We start from the raw sequence: 16,836 nt of genomic DNA, 5'->3' as shown, positions 1-16,836 counted from the left end.
TGACAGATACCATTTAGTGAATTGCTGTTTCAATGCCCTAAACAGTCACCTGAGTTAATTCAATTTTCATATTGTTGAATTGTTGTCTTTAAAATCACTCTTCAGAGAATGGAAACTGGCTCACAGTTTCAACTCCAGAGGATGGTATGGTCCTAACATCCTCATTTATTTAACTTTGCCATGTCAAAACAGTCTAATATTATGACCAAGCATCTAACGAGAGCTACATGCAGGTATTATTTATTTTTAAAGGAATATCATGACTATACTTGTATTATTGACAGGAGTGGAAAAGAAGGTACTAAGAAATAATATCAAAATAAGAGAACTTTATTTTTTAATATAATGTGTTTTAACATGACTCGGTTACTATCTTTTTAGGCTTTATAAATTGGGAACATATATTAAGTTTTAGATATGAATCATGACCATTTCCAGAAAAAGTCATTCGTCATAAACAAAGGACATAAAGTGCGGCCGCCCTGGCTCACACACTCGTTTGACTCGTGGTGCAGTCTTGAATAATTTTAAACCAAACATGACTGCGGCAATCAATTTTCATCCAATTTATTGGGCATGAGTTAAAGCCAATTAAAAAACCATTTTTGGTGCAATTCAAGGGGAAAAATGTATAAACCCATGAAAAACAGATTTCAGTTCTAGACATGAGTCATCACTACTCTAAATAATGGCGTCAGACCCAAATCAGAAAGAACATATCCTAAAATGACATATTCCACACTGGAAACTGCATTTCTCAGCAATGATATTGCACAATTTTAAAATCTTCTTTTTGATAAGAATGAACCTGGCAGAAGAATCGTGCTCTTCTAACATTGTCTCATTTCTGAATGCCTTTTAGCCACAAAATCAAAAGGTAGCTTATGGCAGCTCCTGAGTTTCTAAATTAAGAACTAAGGTAGACCAGAAATTGACACATTGTAACTGACTGTACTTAAATAAATAAAAAAAAAGAACTAAGGTAGAAAGTCATCTGTGACCTTTATACAAAGAAAGCAAAACATTTTACCAATATTTTAAAGTATCTTTTACCTATCAGACCACGTGTCCTCTCACATGAATATAACAGCTCTCTTTTAAGGCCACAAAATGAAACAATCCCAGTATGTTCTGGATAATCTTAGGGTAATCAAAGCAGCAAAATAGAGCCTTCTAGGTTGGAAATTACAGCTATAAAATGCAGCCATACATTTTCAATCTGTATATTAAAAAGACCTTTTCAGGGCTGTACAAGCAGTTCAGAGTATTCGAACAGACCTGGATTCTAGTCCTGCTTCTCCCTGTCCTTGATCTATGGCTCTAGGCATGTTGTCTGACCTCTCCAAGACTCAGCTTTCTCATTGGTAAAGTGAGTATAAAAGTAATAGCCACCTTTTAGGGATGTTGTGAGAACTGAGTGAGAAAATACTTGTCAAGTGTTTAGGAGAGTACCCGGCACAGAGTGGCTCTTCAGTGAACTGGTTGAGACAAAAGCCCAGTGGTTCTCACACATGGCTGTGCATCAATGCCTCAACCCAAGCATGGGAGTTTTTCTTGGAAAGTACAGATGCCTGGTCTCATCCAGGAGTAATTCTACTCAGTAATTCTGAGCTGAGGTCTGAACAGACGTGTTTATGAAAACCTCCATGGATGATTCTGATGAACCATTCATTTAAAGCAAATAAGGTACAGATTTTTTTCAGTTGCTCAGTTAATACAGAGTTAAAGTAGACTGGCTTGAACTATTTTGGTTCGGCAATCTCTGTTGAGCAGATTCATTGGAATAATTGCCAAATACGTACTTAGTGTTATATGGAAAGAGATTTAACTGGGAAACTTTTAAAAGATTGTATTTACATTCATATGTCTGTGAGGTCACAGAGTAAGCATGATTTTCCACAAGTTCCCGTTATTATGATGAAAGAACAGACATGTGAGGTAACCCTGGGAAATTACAGAGTCATTTTATTGGCATGGATTTATTTTAGGGTTTAATATGTCTTGCAGCTTTTGCTTCTATTTAATAAACATAGGCAGATAAGCCAATACTATCAAATCAATTTTTTTCAGCATTATATTTTCCAGTTAAGTACATTTCTGACTGTCCTATTTCAAGATAAGTAAGCAGTCTCCTGAGTGATAGAGATCGAGGAGTGCCACATGGTTAAGAAAAGCAACTACCAGAAACATATATATTTTGACCTGACATGACCACACTGAATTACTCACCATGATTGTTTAACATTCCCTGGGAGCAACTTTTAAATATTAACTGAAACCAGGACTCTCCTTAAAATCTTCCCATTAGTGACAATTAATTTATTACATTAACAACCTGTCTGTCACCTTGGAAGGAAGAGACTGTCCTCGTAGACCTTGGGTTTTGGCAATGTCAGTAAAAGGGTGGTACAAGCCTAGAGGAATAAAGGATAACCAGGTCCTAGAGGCATCAAGAGAAGGTGATGGGAATGTGAGATAACCAATCATTCCCCATTTTTGCTTAGGGCAACTTTAGATGCAGCTGGTATATTTTCAGACTTCTGGCTTTTATAGGCCTTCTTGTTGGTAGGCAATCAGAGTTATTCATACCCTGGCATATCTCTATACAGGAATCCAAGAAAATTCCAATACTGCCATACCACCAGATAGAATTTTGAATTTAGAGAGTTTGTAGAGAGCTGCCCATTGATAGACCCTCTCCTTGGACCTAAGAATGCAAATTCACCTAAAAGTTCATTGGGAAAATACATATGATCTAGCAACATTCTATGCTCCACCCCACCTCGGGGTTTAGAAATGACTCTACAGTCTAGCTTGAATTCAACATCGTGAATTGTCAAGCTGTTGACAGATAAAGGGGATGTTGTTTAAGAGGTTGTTCCAGAAGCTGGTATGCTCAAATTTTAGTTTTAAAACCATTTATAAATCTCTATGTTTCTATATATAAAATGAAATTATAGTATTTGCTGTTCTTACTTTATGAGGTTATTGTGAAGCCAAAATAAGATTACATATAAAAAAAACTAGAAAAAATGCTTATTGCTGTGGCATAAGAATTGAGTGAAAAAATAATTTTTTTTTAACATACACAACTTTCTAACAAATTATCCAAAGCCTTTTAGGAATATATTTTCTTTTTCTTATTAAGTAAACTTTCCTTTTTTTCTTTTTCAACATGATTCCTCAAAAGTTTCAAAATCAAGTTGTAAGATAATGAAATTGCCTGAAATTGAACTATCACAGAACATGAAATGAAAATCTGTAGAAAAAGTGAAACCTTCCATTGTTTTTGTTTGTTTGTGAATGTAATGTTTTATCTAAGTCTAGACTTAGACAATTGGTTTCTAAAATGTGGCTCTTTGAAATTTTAGAGGAGAAAGCCCTTGCAGAATTTTTCATTTAACTAGCAGAGAATTGCTTTTTCACAGCTGGAAGCTTGAACAGCTGTTGACCCTGGCACTTTTCTACTCCTCTGAGTGAGGGTTCAAGGACCCTCACTGATCCATTAGGAGGACAGCCAGCAATATATGTGGTCAGAAATATGTCCCAGTGCAGCCCAATTCCAATCCCACCCCTCCACCTTCTCCCTCTGACTGGGGCACATTTAACTCAGAGACCCTGTGTCACCTGATGGAGGAAATAGTCTCTCAGGTGAGGAAAACTGACCTCCATAAAAATCTGCTTTCTGATCCAGGGTGAGAATGACAAGGCTCATGTGATCATAAGAATTCCCTGAAGGACTTTGGATGTGGTCAGTCTCAGGATTTGGCATCCTTTTAGACTTTATACAGATCTACTCCCTTTTCTTTACGTTTTATAGGAAATTTCCTTTTCACTTAGGGTATATTTTTGAGTGTTTCTTAATGGATACTAAATAACTAACTCCATTTTGAATGCAGAGAAAGAAGAACAAGCAAAAAAGACTTTCAGAATAGCTGCCACTGCAGTACTATTTACTGTATCCACTAGAGGACACCTCTCAGAATTGCTCAAAATATCTCCCCTTTCATTCCCTGTGGCCTCTGGCATTTGATGCTCAACTAACTCTTGAGTTGGGCCACTGGCTACATATCAGTGCTAGGATGAAAACATTCCCCCTACTTTAACACCTCCTGCTAGTTCAATAAAGCGATGTTTAAATAACTGAACTGGCTTCAATGAACTGTACTTGCCATTTTTTCCTGCTTCTTAGCTAGATAAAATGGAGATAATTATGAAGTGGATGAGCAGGTTTAATGAAAGCCAGTTTCTTTTGGTATACTCCTGAAGCAGCAATCATCATCTGTTTGGCTTTTGAAGAGCAACAATTATAATCACTTAAACCCCCAAGGGGAACAAAAATAGAATTTACATTAGCATATAAAATATACAGCTGGATTGGGCAAGCCTATAAAATTCTGGGAAAATCATTCTAATCTGAATGCTATTCAAACTCACAAGTAAAATGAGTTCAAGAGTATTTTACATGCTTCCTTCCTATAAAATAATACATATGACAATGTTGAGAGGATTTTCCTACAAATGAACACAAGAAAGTAAAAAAATTGTTGCCAGGAGAGAATCCCAGCAGGAATGGGCTAAATTGTATTGTCAAGATATCAGAAAGCAAAATGCAAAATGGTATTCACATGAAGTAGTAATCACTCTGAAGTGAAGATTTTTCATGCATTTGGAAGTGTAAAAAAGAAATAGGGTGGTTTTAGTCTGATCAATGATGAAATTTAATCATAAATAAGGAAAATTTGAGATTAATAGTACTTTCCTCCTCCCTTGTAAATGTGAAAGCACTACAAAGGAAAGTGAAATCGCTAAAGTTGATAACCTATTGTTATGAAGCAGAACTCTTTCCTATTTTAAAACATTTTCATATCATCTCCTCTCAAATAACCTCTTCCTTACATCCCCCTTTCTAATTCTAGCCCAGATCACAGGCAATCTCTCTCACCATTTATGTTATTTAATTACTTTTGCTTTTGTGTGCCTTTCACGGTTTACAAGATACTTCTTTTTTTTTTTTGGTACGGCACAGAAGAATAAAAATGGAGCCTTTGCTTTATCTATTATTCTACTGGCAACAAAACATTAACATAATCAATATATTAAAGGCTTTCCCGGCTGTGCACATTTGTCAAAGGCAGTGTATCTGAGAAATTACACTAATGAATCTTGAAAAATTCAGTATCCTAAACAGAAAACTTGTTGTCCCTCATCATAAGTACATATCAAAATGTAAAGACTAGGAAAATATATACTTCCACCTTTCTTTATATTATTTGTAGTTGCGCTATTACATTTTTTAATGGAAATAAAGTCAGTACTCAAAACTTCACCTCCAATGGGAAGCACTTCCTGAATATACACACTAAAGCCAATTGCAGGCATATTGGCAATAGCTTACTCTGTCTTTCTAAAAGCACTTTGTACACACCTCTGATAGCAATTATCTCACTGCATTATAACCATTTCTTGACATGTCTGTCTCCTACACAGACTGCGTTACTTGACAGCAAAACCATCTTTTCCAGCAGGGTATCCCTGGGCTCTAGCATTGTACCTTAAACCTCGTAAGCATACAATAATGTTTGTTGAGTGAAGTATATAATTTTTGTATTCTAAGACATATCAAAATGTTATGGTGCCTATGATGAGAATCAAACATATATTAAATACTATCTCTGCCATAATATCAGATTTAATGGTGATAAATTAAGCACCGAGAAATTAGAAACCCAAAGTCTAGATTTGTATACCAATCCTCATTCTCCTTATCTTTAACAAAGGATACTGACTTTTTTTTTTTTTTAGATTTTATTAAATACCCATAATGTGTCCAATGGTTATTTTTACTGGAAACACTCAAAAAGTTGAGTTCTCATTTCTTTAATGGTATTGACTTCAGGTTTCATTTGCTTTATATTTCTTTTTTTCTTTTTAGCTAATAATAAATGTCAATATTCTTGCCATTAGATCAAATTCAGTTTTCTGGCATTATACAATAAATTTAAAACTAAAAAACTGCTTTAATAACTTTTTTTGCTACATACTAATATAACCATCACTTTTTATATATGCATATTTATTTATATTTATTATTTATATATACAGACTTGTGTACTTTGATGAATTTGAAGGGAAAGAAAGTTGTCTAGATACAATCCTTGGATTTTAGTACATGGTACTGTGATGTAAATTTCCAAATCAAGGATAAAATATAAAATTACACAAATATTTTATGAACTATGATAAAAACTCAGTCTGAATTTTACTTAATGAGGCAAATAACTAGAATTAGGTTTGGGGGGTAAAAATCCGAGGGTATGTCAAGGTATGATCTCCAAGATCAAAGCGAAGTACAATTGAGTTATATGTGACTGACTGCTAGACTATTTGGGGATTTCAAATGTTTAAGCCTCACAATTCTCCCCTTTAAAACATGGTTCTTAAAAGTCCACAATTCTCAGACTTTTAAAAAAGCTATTGGAATTCTCACAGTAATGGGGTTTAAACATAGTAGATCTGGATAATTTCACTTTTAAAAAATCAACTTACAAAGTGGATAAATCAGTTTTTTAAAAATTCCTCATTTAACAGGAACATTAATTCAAATGCCCTTTCCTCTCTGCATTAAAAAAAAATAGTAACCCAATTTAAAGAAAAAAAAAAAGGTCTACACAAAGCAACTGAGGAGGCTATCTATTGCATAAAGGGCAGACAGAATTATTCTAAGTGCTTTCATTTCTTCTCAGGTGAAAGTGAAAAACTGAGCAATTTTCTGTTGAATGTAAATGATGTCCTTAAACATTTTTTTATTGGTACTTAGGGGGACTTGAGAGGATTATCTTGATAAAATCTTAATATCTCTATTTTTGCAGATTGAAGTTAATAATAAATAAACCTGAGTAGATGTAATAATATGTTTCAATATCTCACATTCAAAGATTTTATAAATAAAAGAGAACAAAATTAGAACTTTTTAAAGGGAAAGGATTTCCCCTAGTATTTCAGAGTCTATCACCTTTCATATTTAAAAAAGAATCATAAAACAAGGCCCCATTTGAAACTTTTTGTTTTCTGTGTCACTTCTATCTTTATGTCTCTTTTGTTCACTAAATGAAGGCAGTTAAAAAACGGAGGCTCCTATTCACTGAATAATTAGGGTAAAGGTTAACTGATTAAACTTTAACTTAGAAGATGAATGTATGGCAAAAAAAATCATGAAATGATTTGCTACTTGTCAGATCATATATTTCATTACTTTAACAAATGTTATTGTAACTGAATTTTTAAAGTCTTTAAAATGAAAAATTAAATCCCATTTGAGTTGGTAAAATGAAAAAAGTCATTCTGCTTATTTGATTTTAAGTCCCTTATTTTTAAGGGAACCTGGGTTTTCAGTTTGTCTTTCCTTTTATTAAACTGTTGGTACATACTTGTATATGTTGCATATGTTTCAAATATGTTGAAACATGTTTGAAAACACTTCTGTCTTTAAAATTTATTTAATCCTCCTCTCCTTTTGTTTATTTTTGCACTAGGATGGAGAACACAACAAATTCTTTATTATTCTCCCCCAAAAGAAACAACCAGTGAATCCAGCCTAATGTATCCAAACCTAATTTGGGGATATAGTTAGGAATATTTCAGTAAGATTTCTTTTCTTCAAAAGGTTTTATTAAGGAAAGTGCCAAGATTAACAGGTAGTCATTCCTATGTTTGGAATTTGTAGAGATTATGTAGGGTTTTATATGGATGATGTCTCCCAATTTAGTAAATTATCTCCCATTTTCTATTATTTGATTCTCATTTTGCCTGATTTTGGACCCAAGTTTAGCATCAAACAGATTTAGATTCAAAACCTCACTTAATAGTTTGTGAGCTGCATGACCTTAACTACTCAGTTTCTAACCATACTAAAGCCTACTGCCTACAGTGTTCTGAAGATTAACTGAGATAATATATGCAAAGCACTTACATACATGACCTGGATCATGGTAGGTAGAAAAGATATGTTAACTATTAAAGTTAACTTCTTAGCTATTTCACATTGTGTATCTGATAAAAGATACATAGTAAGTTTAATACTAAATAGAAGGAATAAATGAAAGTTATTTTTGAATTTTTAAAATCATAGTATCACTTCAGCCATTCCTTTTTTCCGTTTTTTGCTTGTAGGCACTTCTCATGCCCAAGATAGAGTATAAGAGGTAAAACCTACAATGTAACATTACCAATTACCTCCATCCACTCTCTACATCTCATCCATTTTTCTTTTTTTTATTTATGATATCTATTCATTTTAAATGAGTCATCGTTAAGGAAAGCATTGACTATTTCTATAAGAGTACAGAAATACTACTTAATTGAAAACACTTAGAATTTTGTTCTTATGAACATTATAAGCTTTCCGTTATTTGTAAAATTTATTCCAATGGACTGAGGTTTAGGGAAATATATCAGAACATGGCCCATGTATTTCTAACGTGTCAATAACATAATTAGAACACTGGAGAAAGAAATGGATTATTATAGTATTACATTCTGATATAATACAATTTCCATATTGAGAATATTTAGCAAACCTACAATTGGCACAGAATTATGGTATTAGTAAGTGAAAGTGCCAGGAAGATACAGCTTTAGTCTAAGTACTTTTATAGAAAACTAAACATATGCACCATCATTAATTTTCATTTAGAAGACAACTTTCAATTATACAACTTATTTTACATAATAATTGTTATGATTGTCTTCAACTGAAACAGTAGTTTTAATGTATAAATGAAAAGTGAAGTTGAGGGTTTGTTTAAGACTATGAGTATGATGAAATAACTCTGATTAAACATGTTCTCAATTCAAGTATCACAGCAATTTTATTTTACATATGTAGAGGCCACATATTTAAATTAAACAAGTATGAGAGTTGAATAGTATGGTCCAAAATAAATTATACAGTTAAAAACAAAACACTGTTAGTTGACTATCTGTACTCTAAGAATATCAGTACACAAGAAAAGCAAACTTTCAAATTGAAATGGGATTTAAATTTATATTCTAAAAATATATAAAATACTATATTATAATATAAACACTTGTGAGATTCTTTTTCACAGTTTTACTGGATTTATTGCTCTTGTATCAACAGTTTAGTCATTTGGTGTTTAAGCTCTCAAACTGAAAACTGTTTTAAGGATGGACAGTGATTGCAAATAGCAAGACTAAAAGCAATAGTGATGACTTTGGAAGTTAACTGTATAAGGTATCATTTCCCTGTAATAGAAACTGTAACTTCATGTATAATAGGCAAAAAAATAAGCCAGTTGTTAAAATAAGTTATTAAACTATATGTCCAATAAAATATGTCTTTATTTGTTAAAAATTTTTACCTATGTTTCTTATGATCAAACACTTATAACTTAAAAAAATCTATTTCAGAATAGATTTTAAGAAATGCAAGCACATACAATTATATCTGCACATAGGTAAATGAAAGTTAAGAATGGTTTCAACAAAACATGTGAAGAATTCCTTTCAAGGAAGCATTTTGGCTTCCAACCCATCCTTCAAATGAGAAAACTTAGATGGCCTTGCTCATCAGAGAATGTGCAGGTCCATTCTAATAAAGGGCATCCAAGTCATCTCCATGGCAACAGCCCTTGACAAGTTAAAAGGCAACTAGATTCACAAACAGAAAAAGTTAAGACTACTGAGCGTTTACTGTTTCTGTTTTTGTTTTGTTCTTAAGTGCAGAGCTGGCCAAACAATTTAGAATTTTCCAGAGGAAAGGCTGAACCTTTTACCAAACTTTAAATTGTTTATTTTACCACAAATATTAAGTCTGGATAGTTATTCTCAGAAAGTTGATGAGACAAAGGGGCAAAACTGAGATATCCTTCCCTAAAATATACCTCCAATTTTAAAACAAATAAAAGGTATTCGGAGAGGACATTGAGAAAGGACCCTTAAATGAATCTGTTCCTTTTAGTTTAAAAAGAGGGGAGGGTGGAGGCAGGGAGAAGGGAGAAGTGGGAAGGAGGATAGCAAGCAAGCCCTTTCTCCAGCCTCAAACCTTTCAAGACCAAAACTTTCCAAATGTATTATCTATCACTTAGCGTTTAAAATTTGTCTAAGAATGATGGTTTCTAAAGTTGCTACCTCAGGAAATGTCAGGAAGAAAGGAAGAGGTCTAACAGTGCAGGTGAGGGCACAGAGATAGTTGCAGTAACTTGGAGTGACCCCACTGTTCCTCCTCTCCTTAAGGATTTTGATCAGGAATGACCCAGCTACTGTGCTCAGTTCAGGAAGTCAGAACTGCTCGGCTGTTTTGAAACTAGACAATAACCTAGTTCCTTTCTCTTCCCTCCCCTGCACCTCCACTGCCAACTTTCACCCACTTTAAATGCATCAAGCCCATTGCGATTCCAGGAGTATCAAACAGATAAACATGGAACATGTCTACTGACCACAGTAAAGAAAAAAATAAAACTAGTATTTTTTTGTTTCACTGACCCCTCCTCCCAACTCCCAGCCCTTTGTGTATGATGAAACCCCTTCAAACCTCCCACAGACCGAACACACGAGAAGAAATGGTAATTTTTTGTTTAAAAGTTCACTTACCACGGCAACCTCATATTGCTTTGTCATGCTTTTTGCACTTAATTTTTCAAAACTGCTTGTGCAGGGCGCAGAACTGGGAAGGCAGGACTAAAGTATCTCTAGTAATCACAACAAAAAGGAGAGAACATGCACCAATCAGAATTACATTAAAATGCACAAACCCCAGAGCAAGACGCAAGGTTCAGACCACACCAGGGAGGGGGTGGGGGTGCAAAAAGCCAAGCTAACAAAACAAAAGGTAAAGGGGAGAGTTGAGTGGTTGTAAGGGAAATTGATCCGTCTTTTGACTGAGGATGGGCTTAAAATCACCACCATCACCTCCCCCGTCCCCAGCACCCCCGCGATTACCCGAGTGACTGCACTTGCCTCCAGCCAGCTCAACTGCAGAAGAGGATGCCCCATCTAAGTTCACTAGCCCTGCCACAGTCGTCCACTGCCTGATGGGTTCGTTCAGGAAAACACTTCCAGAGGCATCCATCCACTTGAGGTCTGGATTTGGCTGCTGCTGCGGGGCTGCTGCGAGCAGCTGCTAGGATCGTTGCCGTCTCGTTCTTGCCTCATTCGCGCTGCACAATAGCCCCGGCTGGGTGCACCTCATTAAGCCAGCCCGAGAGCCCCAGGAGCAGGGCAAGCAGTATGACAGAGCTGCCCCTTTGTAATGACTGTGTGATGGATGCAACCGAAGGGTGGGGTCTGGGTGGGTCAAAACTGTTAATGACAGTATGTATCATTCTGTCTGTCCTCCGGGAGAGGGAAGCCCCCTGCCCTCCCCCTACGTCGGGTAGTCTCAGTCATTCTTTCTCTCTTTCTCTCTCTCTCTGCCCCTCTCATACACACACACACACACACACACACACACACACACACACACACACACACGAACGCGCAGTTTCTTCTTTCCCCACCTCCCTATGGGATTTTCTGCAGTCAGCGTTCAAAAAAGTATGAAAACCATCGGGCCATTTTCATCTGAACAGATTACGGATAGCGAATTTATCCTTCAGGAAAGAGAAGATCGTAAAATTGAAAAATCCAGGCGGAAGAGGGAGACGAGAAGAGTGGGATGGGGTGGGTGGGGGAGCGAGCGGGACGTTAACCGGCCAGTAGTTTACAACTGGCGGCCAACTCGCACCGCCGCCTCTGCGCCGCTCTGAGAGGCGCGGGACGGGCTCACCCTGCGCGCCGCGTTCCTCGGAAGGGCCCGGGACCGACTGAGGGGTGGGCCGCAGGGTGAGGAAGGCGAATAAAGGCAACCCGAGGGGCCCCAGCCCGGGAGAAGAACGCAGGAGGGGTCCTGCACCCTGACTGCGGGGCCACTAGGGGAAGAACCCTGCGCGCAGACCGAAAGCCCGATCGGCCGGGGAGGGGCTGCCGGGGTGCTGGAGAGCGTTCCGGATCCGAGACGGGGGGGGCCTGGGGTTCCGTCCCCAGCCGTTGGGTACCCCTCGGACCAACGCCTGGTCCCGCTGGCTAGTTCTGGGCCGCTCCCTCCTCGGCGAACGCCGCCACCGCAGGTGCGCGGCGAAGTCACGGATTTCGGGAACTCGACCCCGCCTCTTCCTCTCCCCTCCCTCCAGACCTGACACCCCCTACCAGTCACACTCCTTTCTCCCTCTAGCCCGTGCTGCTCCCGGAAGGCAGAAAGCAAGTAAAAAGTCTCTCCTTTAGCCCCCTTTGAGGAGAGTCTTGAATCTTTGCTTCGCTACCGCCCCATTGACCCCATTGAAAATGTTCGCGGATACTTTTTTTTTCCTTCTTCCAATTGTGTTAATGGTCTGAAGAATCCAGTTGACAGGGACTGTTTTTTCAAGTATATGAAAGCCTTACAGGGTACTTTATTTCTCTACGGGGACAGACAGACTGTTATTTTACACTCAACTTTCCACTTCCTACTAACTGTGATGCTATCTACTCTTGATGTGGCTACAAAGCACCTGTTCCAAACATCCTTGAGCTATTTCTCTGGAACCGCGTGGATGTTTACGCTTATCAGAGTTTATGGAGCACCACTCTCTGATACTCTGTAATCGACTTCTGTATTTTCTGATTCATTTATAGGAGCTAAGAGAAACAAGAAGCAGAGAGAAAACAGGACATTTATGTCTAATGAAGCATCTCTTTTTATGCCAGCTATTTATTAACCACTTAAAATTTGTATATATAGGTTGTGCAGCCTGTTCTGGGCCGTGAGAGAGCAGTACAGAAGATTTTTATGCCACTCTTCAAAGAGCTTCTGATCCATAGGGAAGGTAAAAGAACCGAAGCTTTTAATTGTTTCTAATAAGAAACAACTTTTAGCGATAGGAAGCAGAAATCTTGTCAGAGACTTTCAGCATAGAGGGGGGAACTTTAAAAGGTGTAGTGTTGACTTTATGTGGTTCTTTCAGTTCTTATAAGCCTTCGAGGGCACAGAACCTTCCTCTTTTTATAACCAATTACTTTTCACAACTTTTTTTCAATTCTGTGATTTGAAGATACTTCCGACTTATGTTCATTTATTTCTTATAATTAAATAAAGGGGGGAAGGTTGAGGAGGAGAAAAGACCAGTTGGAATAAGTGAGAAATGTAAATTAAACGATTACATTAATTTATTGAATTACAGAAACACCGACTTAAAGCACGCTTAGAAAAACTCCTTACAGATATACCTTAGTGAATAAGAAGTAATATATATTTAATAAAATAATTATTTCTATTTAAATAACTTTTAAGAGAATCAACAACTTTTTAAAAAGATATTTCCTCCTACATTGTTTTACTAATACTTTGCATAGTGTAAAAAGGGTTAGTTCATAAAAACAGTTGTGAATGGAGACAGCTCGAATGGCTTTTGTAGTATGTAATTAATTTTATGTGTAATAATAAAGAGTAAAAGTTTATATTGTTATTAAAGCTCTCCATTTCTTCAAGACCTAGATGGGCAAGATACTAAGTATTTTTGCCTGAAGTATTCTCCTCATTGAAAACTACAGGGTGTTTTAAAAAGAATAGCTCATTAGCTGGCTGGGTAAGTTCTCCCTACACCCCCATGACCTTTTCAACAATTTTGAAGACATTATGGAATATATATACTAAGTTCACTTTTCTCTGACCTCCCTCCCTGCTTCTCCAACCTAGAACTACAACTGTTAGGAGAGGAAAGATGGAAGGAATGGGAATGCTAACTAATGGAATTGAGGTGTTTTCCTTGATCCTTTGAAAAACACTCTAAGGAAACGAACAATAAATTTGGAAACTGGCTCTTTTAACAAATGAAAATTTTAAGATGTGATAAAAACAGCTCCAGTAAATGTATGCATTAAATGTATTAACCTTGTGAAACATAAGATTGCACCTGGGACAAGTTAACACAGTTGGAGATTATTAAGACGTATCAACTCACTCAGCATTAATGAGGAGAACTTGAGCCTAGTGTGGAACACAGTTGTACTAAATTAGCAAGAATCATATACATAAATGTAAATTGAAATTTTTCTAGGAGAGAAGCAGATGTCAAGCTCAAAGAAAAACTGTAGATATGTTTTTTTAAAAAAGTACCATTCTGCAAAAGTGTGTATCCTACCAAAATTTTCTAGCCATTCCATAATAACCTATATGAAAGCATTAGTACACTCTGAAAAGAGAATGTTTAATACCTGAAGAAGGTAATACGTTCTACTTTCTATTTTTATTAAATGTATTTTATTATGATTAGAGGCCTAATTTATTTTCCTTGCTATATGTGGCAGGGAAAAATAGAGGACAACATAGTTTCTTTGGCATACATCAAGAACTAGATTATAATCAATAAAAGCAAACCAAGTCTGGAAAATATATAAGCTAGCTATTACATGAGTTACTTACTGCCTATAAATCTCCCACCAGTGGGTAAATGTGGAGAATCATGCTAAGGCTTCCATGACTAATGGAATACAGTGGTTAATCTCAAGTGACCTTGGCTCTTCCCTTTTAGGAACTTCTCAGTAAGTTTTGTTACAGGTAACAACAAGATGGTTGTGCAACAATCCAATAAGGAATCTAAAGGATTTCCTGCATATTGCCTTTTTAAGGGCAAGTGTAATACTCAGTCTTTGGGAAAGCACTAATTTTGTGCTGTTGTGATTTCTTTGTCCATGTTAGATAGCAGGGTTTCTGGAGTCATATAGAAATTGGTTCCAGTGCTTATAAGCTTGATGACTTGGACAATTCTCTTTACCACTGCTAGACTACACTTCCCTGTTAAGTAAAATTAAAAGAGCTAGGACCAACTCTTACTGTTGTGATGATTTAATGACACAAATTGTGAAAACATATCACCTAGTAAAATATAAGCTCTATTGAGACAAACATAGAAATTGGGCTCACTCAACACAAATTCTCAAACTTCCCTCCTTGTCTTATTCTAATTTAGAGACTAGAAAGTTGAATTTTCCAATTTTCCTTGCAGGTAATTGTGGCTGCTTGACACGTTTCTGGAAAATTAAATGTGAATACATATTTGCTGAGGGGTCTTATGGAAAAACTTGCTTTCTTGATGAAAGAGGAATAGACACAGCTTCCACCACTTTTTTCTTTTTTCTGCGCCTGTGCCCTATTCCCTTCTTTCTACCCGAGTACTGTGTGACATCTGGAGGTGGAGCAACCATCCTGCAATTACAAAGTAGTAAATTGAAGGCCAATCCCTGAAAGAAGGTGGAGAAGAAAGGTGAGAAGAACTTGGATTCCTGATGGCATATTTGAGCTGCTCAATTATTCGTGGACTGCTGAACTTTGCACTTTTTGTTTTAAGTGAAAAAATAAATTTCTTTATTTAATCTCTATTTAGCTGAATATTCTGTAACTCAAAGCTTTCCTAATGGATATATCCACTACTGGTGTTGTGGTTTCCTGCTTATAAATGAAATCTGTTGATTTTTCAAATAACTCTGGATGTCAGCCATTTTGAAGAATTCTGGGTAAATGATTTCTCCTGAGACTTCACCCATAAGCAGGTCACTGGCACTGGGTTGGGGTAGGGGGTGGAATGATCTGCTCAAATTACCGAACCAGGAGTGGGCTTGTAAGGACCATCTAGCTGAGGAAATCTTGTAATCTGACAATTCTTTTTGAGAAAGTCTCATAATTACAATAAACTGAGCTTAAAGTTGGTCTAATACAAATGTCTTCCCCTTTCCTTTCATAATAAAATTTCTCTTTGCTTTTATTTTCAAATATATAGGCATAGTCACCTTGGAAGTTACTCATATTGAAATATTCATAATACTCACCTTGGAAAACTGTAAACACTTATTTAATTGATGGCTCTAGTTTACTGCCATAGCCAAAACAATTTTAAATGCTCTTTTTTATGAACTATGTTCAGAATCTGAATCACAATTTTAGGGAACATCAGCAACGTCAAAAAATATGTACTCTGAAGATTGAATTTGATTTTGGAAAATATCCAAAAAGTTCAGAGTAAAATCTAGTAAATTAAGTAAGCAATCACTTACAAAGTGGATAATACACATTTTTGTTATTGTTAAAAAAAAACAAACTAGGTATGTACACAAATAATCAGATATAAAATGTGTTGCAGCAATGATAGTATGGTTTAAATAAGCATATTATCTTCTCAAGATGACTGTGGAGGGCCACACACTTGGTCACCCATGTTAGCTAAACTCATCAATTTCACAGCTATGTTCAGTTGCAATTTCTTTGACTAAAACATGTTTCATTTCGACCTTTCCCATTCCATTCAGTCATAAATTTCTTATTCTGAAACAGGCTCAGTGTTCAATTGATTCAAGCCATTTTTGTACTATCATCTTACTTTTGTTGTTTTTTTTTAAGTATAAACAGCAAAACAAAATAATGTCACCAATAAGATTCTGAAGCAGACAATTTCATTTGAGCTCCAACCTTACTACTCACTCTGTAATTTGAGTGATTATTTAGTCATTTAGGCCTATCTTTTATCAGTAAAATGAAGATAAAAACAGTACCTATCTTAGAGATCTGTGATTATTAAATAAGATAATACACACAGGTTTTGTGTGTAATGATTGGCATGTAGTAAGTGATCCCCAAGCATCACTTAAGGATAAAATCGTGTTGGGCAAATAATGAAGTCTTTGACATACTGAAAAGATAAATAGTATTAGGCCATTTATAGGAGTTGCTACCAAGAACTGCATTCAACTCTACAACTCTACAGTTTTGAAGGCATTCTGAAAAATATACATTTCACTAAGTTCACT

At 36.2% G+C, this 16,836-nt stretch overlaps 1 protein-coding gene and 1 long non-coding RNA gene across 7 annotated transcripts in view; one reads left to right on the top strand and one right to left on the bottom strand.

The window, feature by feature from the left end:
* Window positions 1–11,065, bottom strand: part of ELAVL2 (ELAV like RNA binding protein 2) — a 150,858-nt gene extending 139,793 nt beyond the window's left edge. For 4 of the 6 annotated variants that reach the window (XM_072959291.1, XM_072959293.1, XM_031677028.2 and 1 more), the window contains exons 1-2: window positions 10,981–11,065; window positions 10,615–10,712 (exon numbers count right to left, since the gene is read on the bottom strand). Coding sequence is in view for 2 of the 6 variants with exons in the window: in XM_031677028.2 (XP_031532888.1) it covers window positions 10,615–10,641 (27 nt within the window). In the remaining 4 variants the exon portion in view is untranslated. Of the gene's footprint in view, window positions 1–10,614; window positions 10,713–10,980 lie in introns of those variants that run through there. The other 2 variants (XM_072959294.1, XM_072959298.1) reach the window with 1 other exon arrangement.
* Window positions 11,066–11,876: 811 nt separating this feature from the next.
* LOC140695992 (uncharacterized) lies at window positions 11,877–15,414 on the top strand. The gene is made up of 4 exons (XR_012071893.1): window positions 11,877–12,128; window positions 12,779–12,863; window positions 13,526–13,622; window positions 15,042–15,414. It is a non-coding gene; the product is annotated as an uncharacterized lncRNA (long non-coding RNA).
* Window positions 15,415–16,836: the final 1,422 nt, after the last annotated feature.

The sequence above is a fragment of the Vicugna pacos genome, chromosome 4 (genome assembly GCF_048564905.1).
Source record: "Vicugna pacos chromosome 4, VicPac4, whole genome shotgun sequence".
Taxonomy (NCBI): domain Eukaryota; kingdom Metazoa; phylum Chordata; class Mammalia; order Artiodactyla; family Camelidae; genus Vicugna; species Vicugna pacos.
This window is presented reverse-complemented; position numbering and strand designations above follow the sequence as displayed.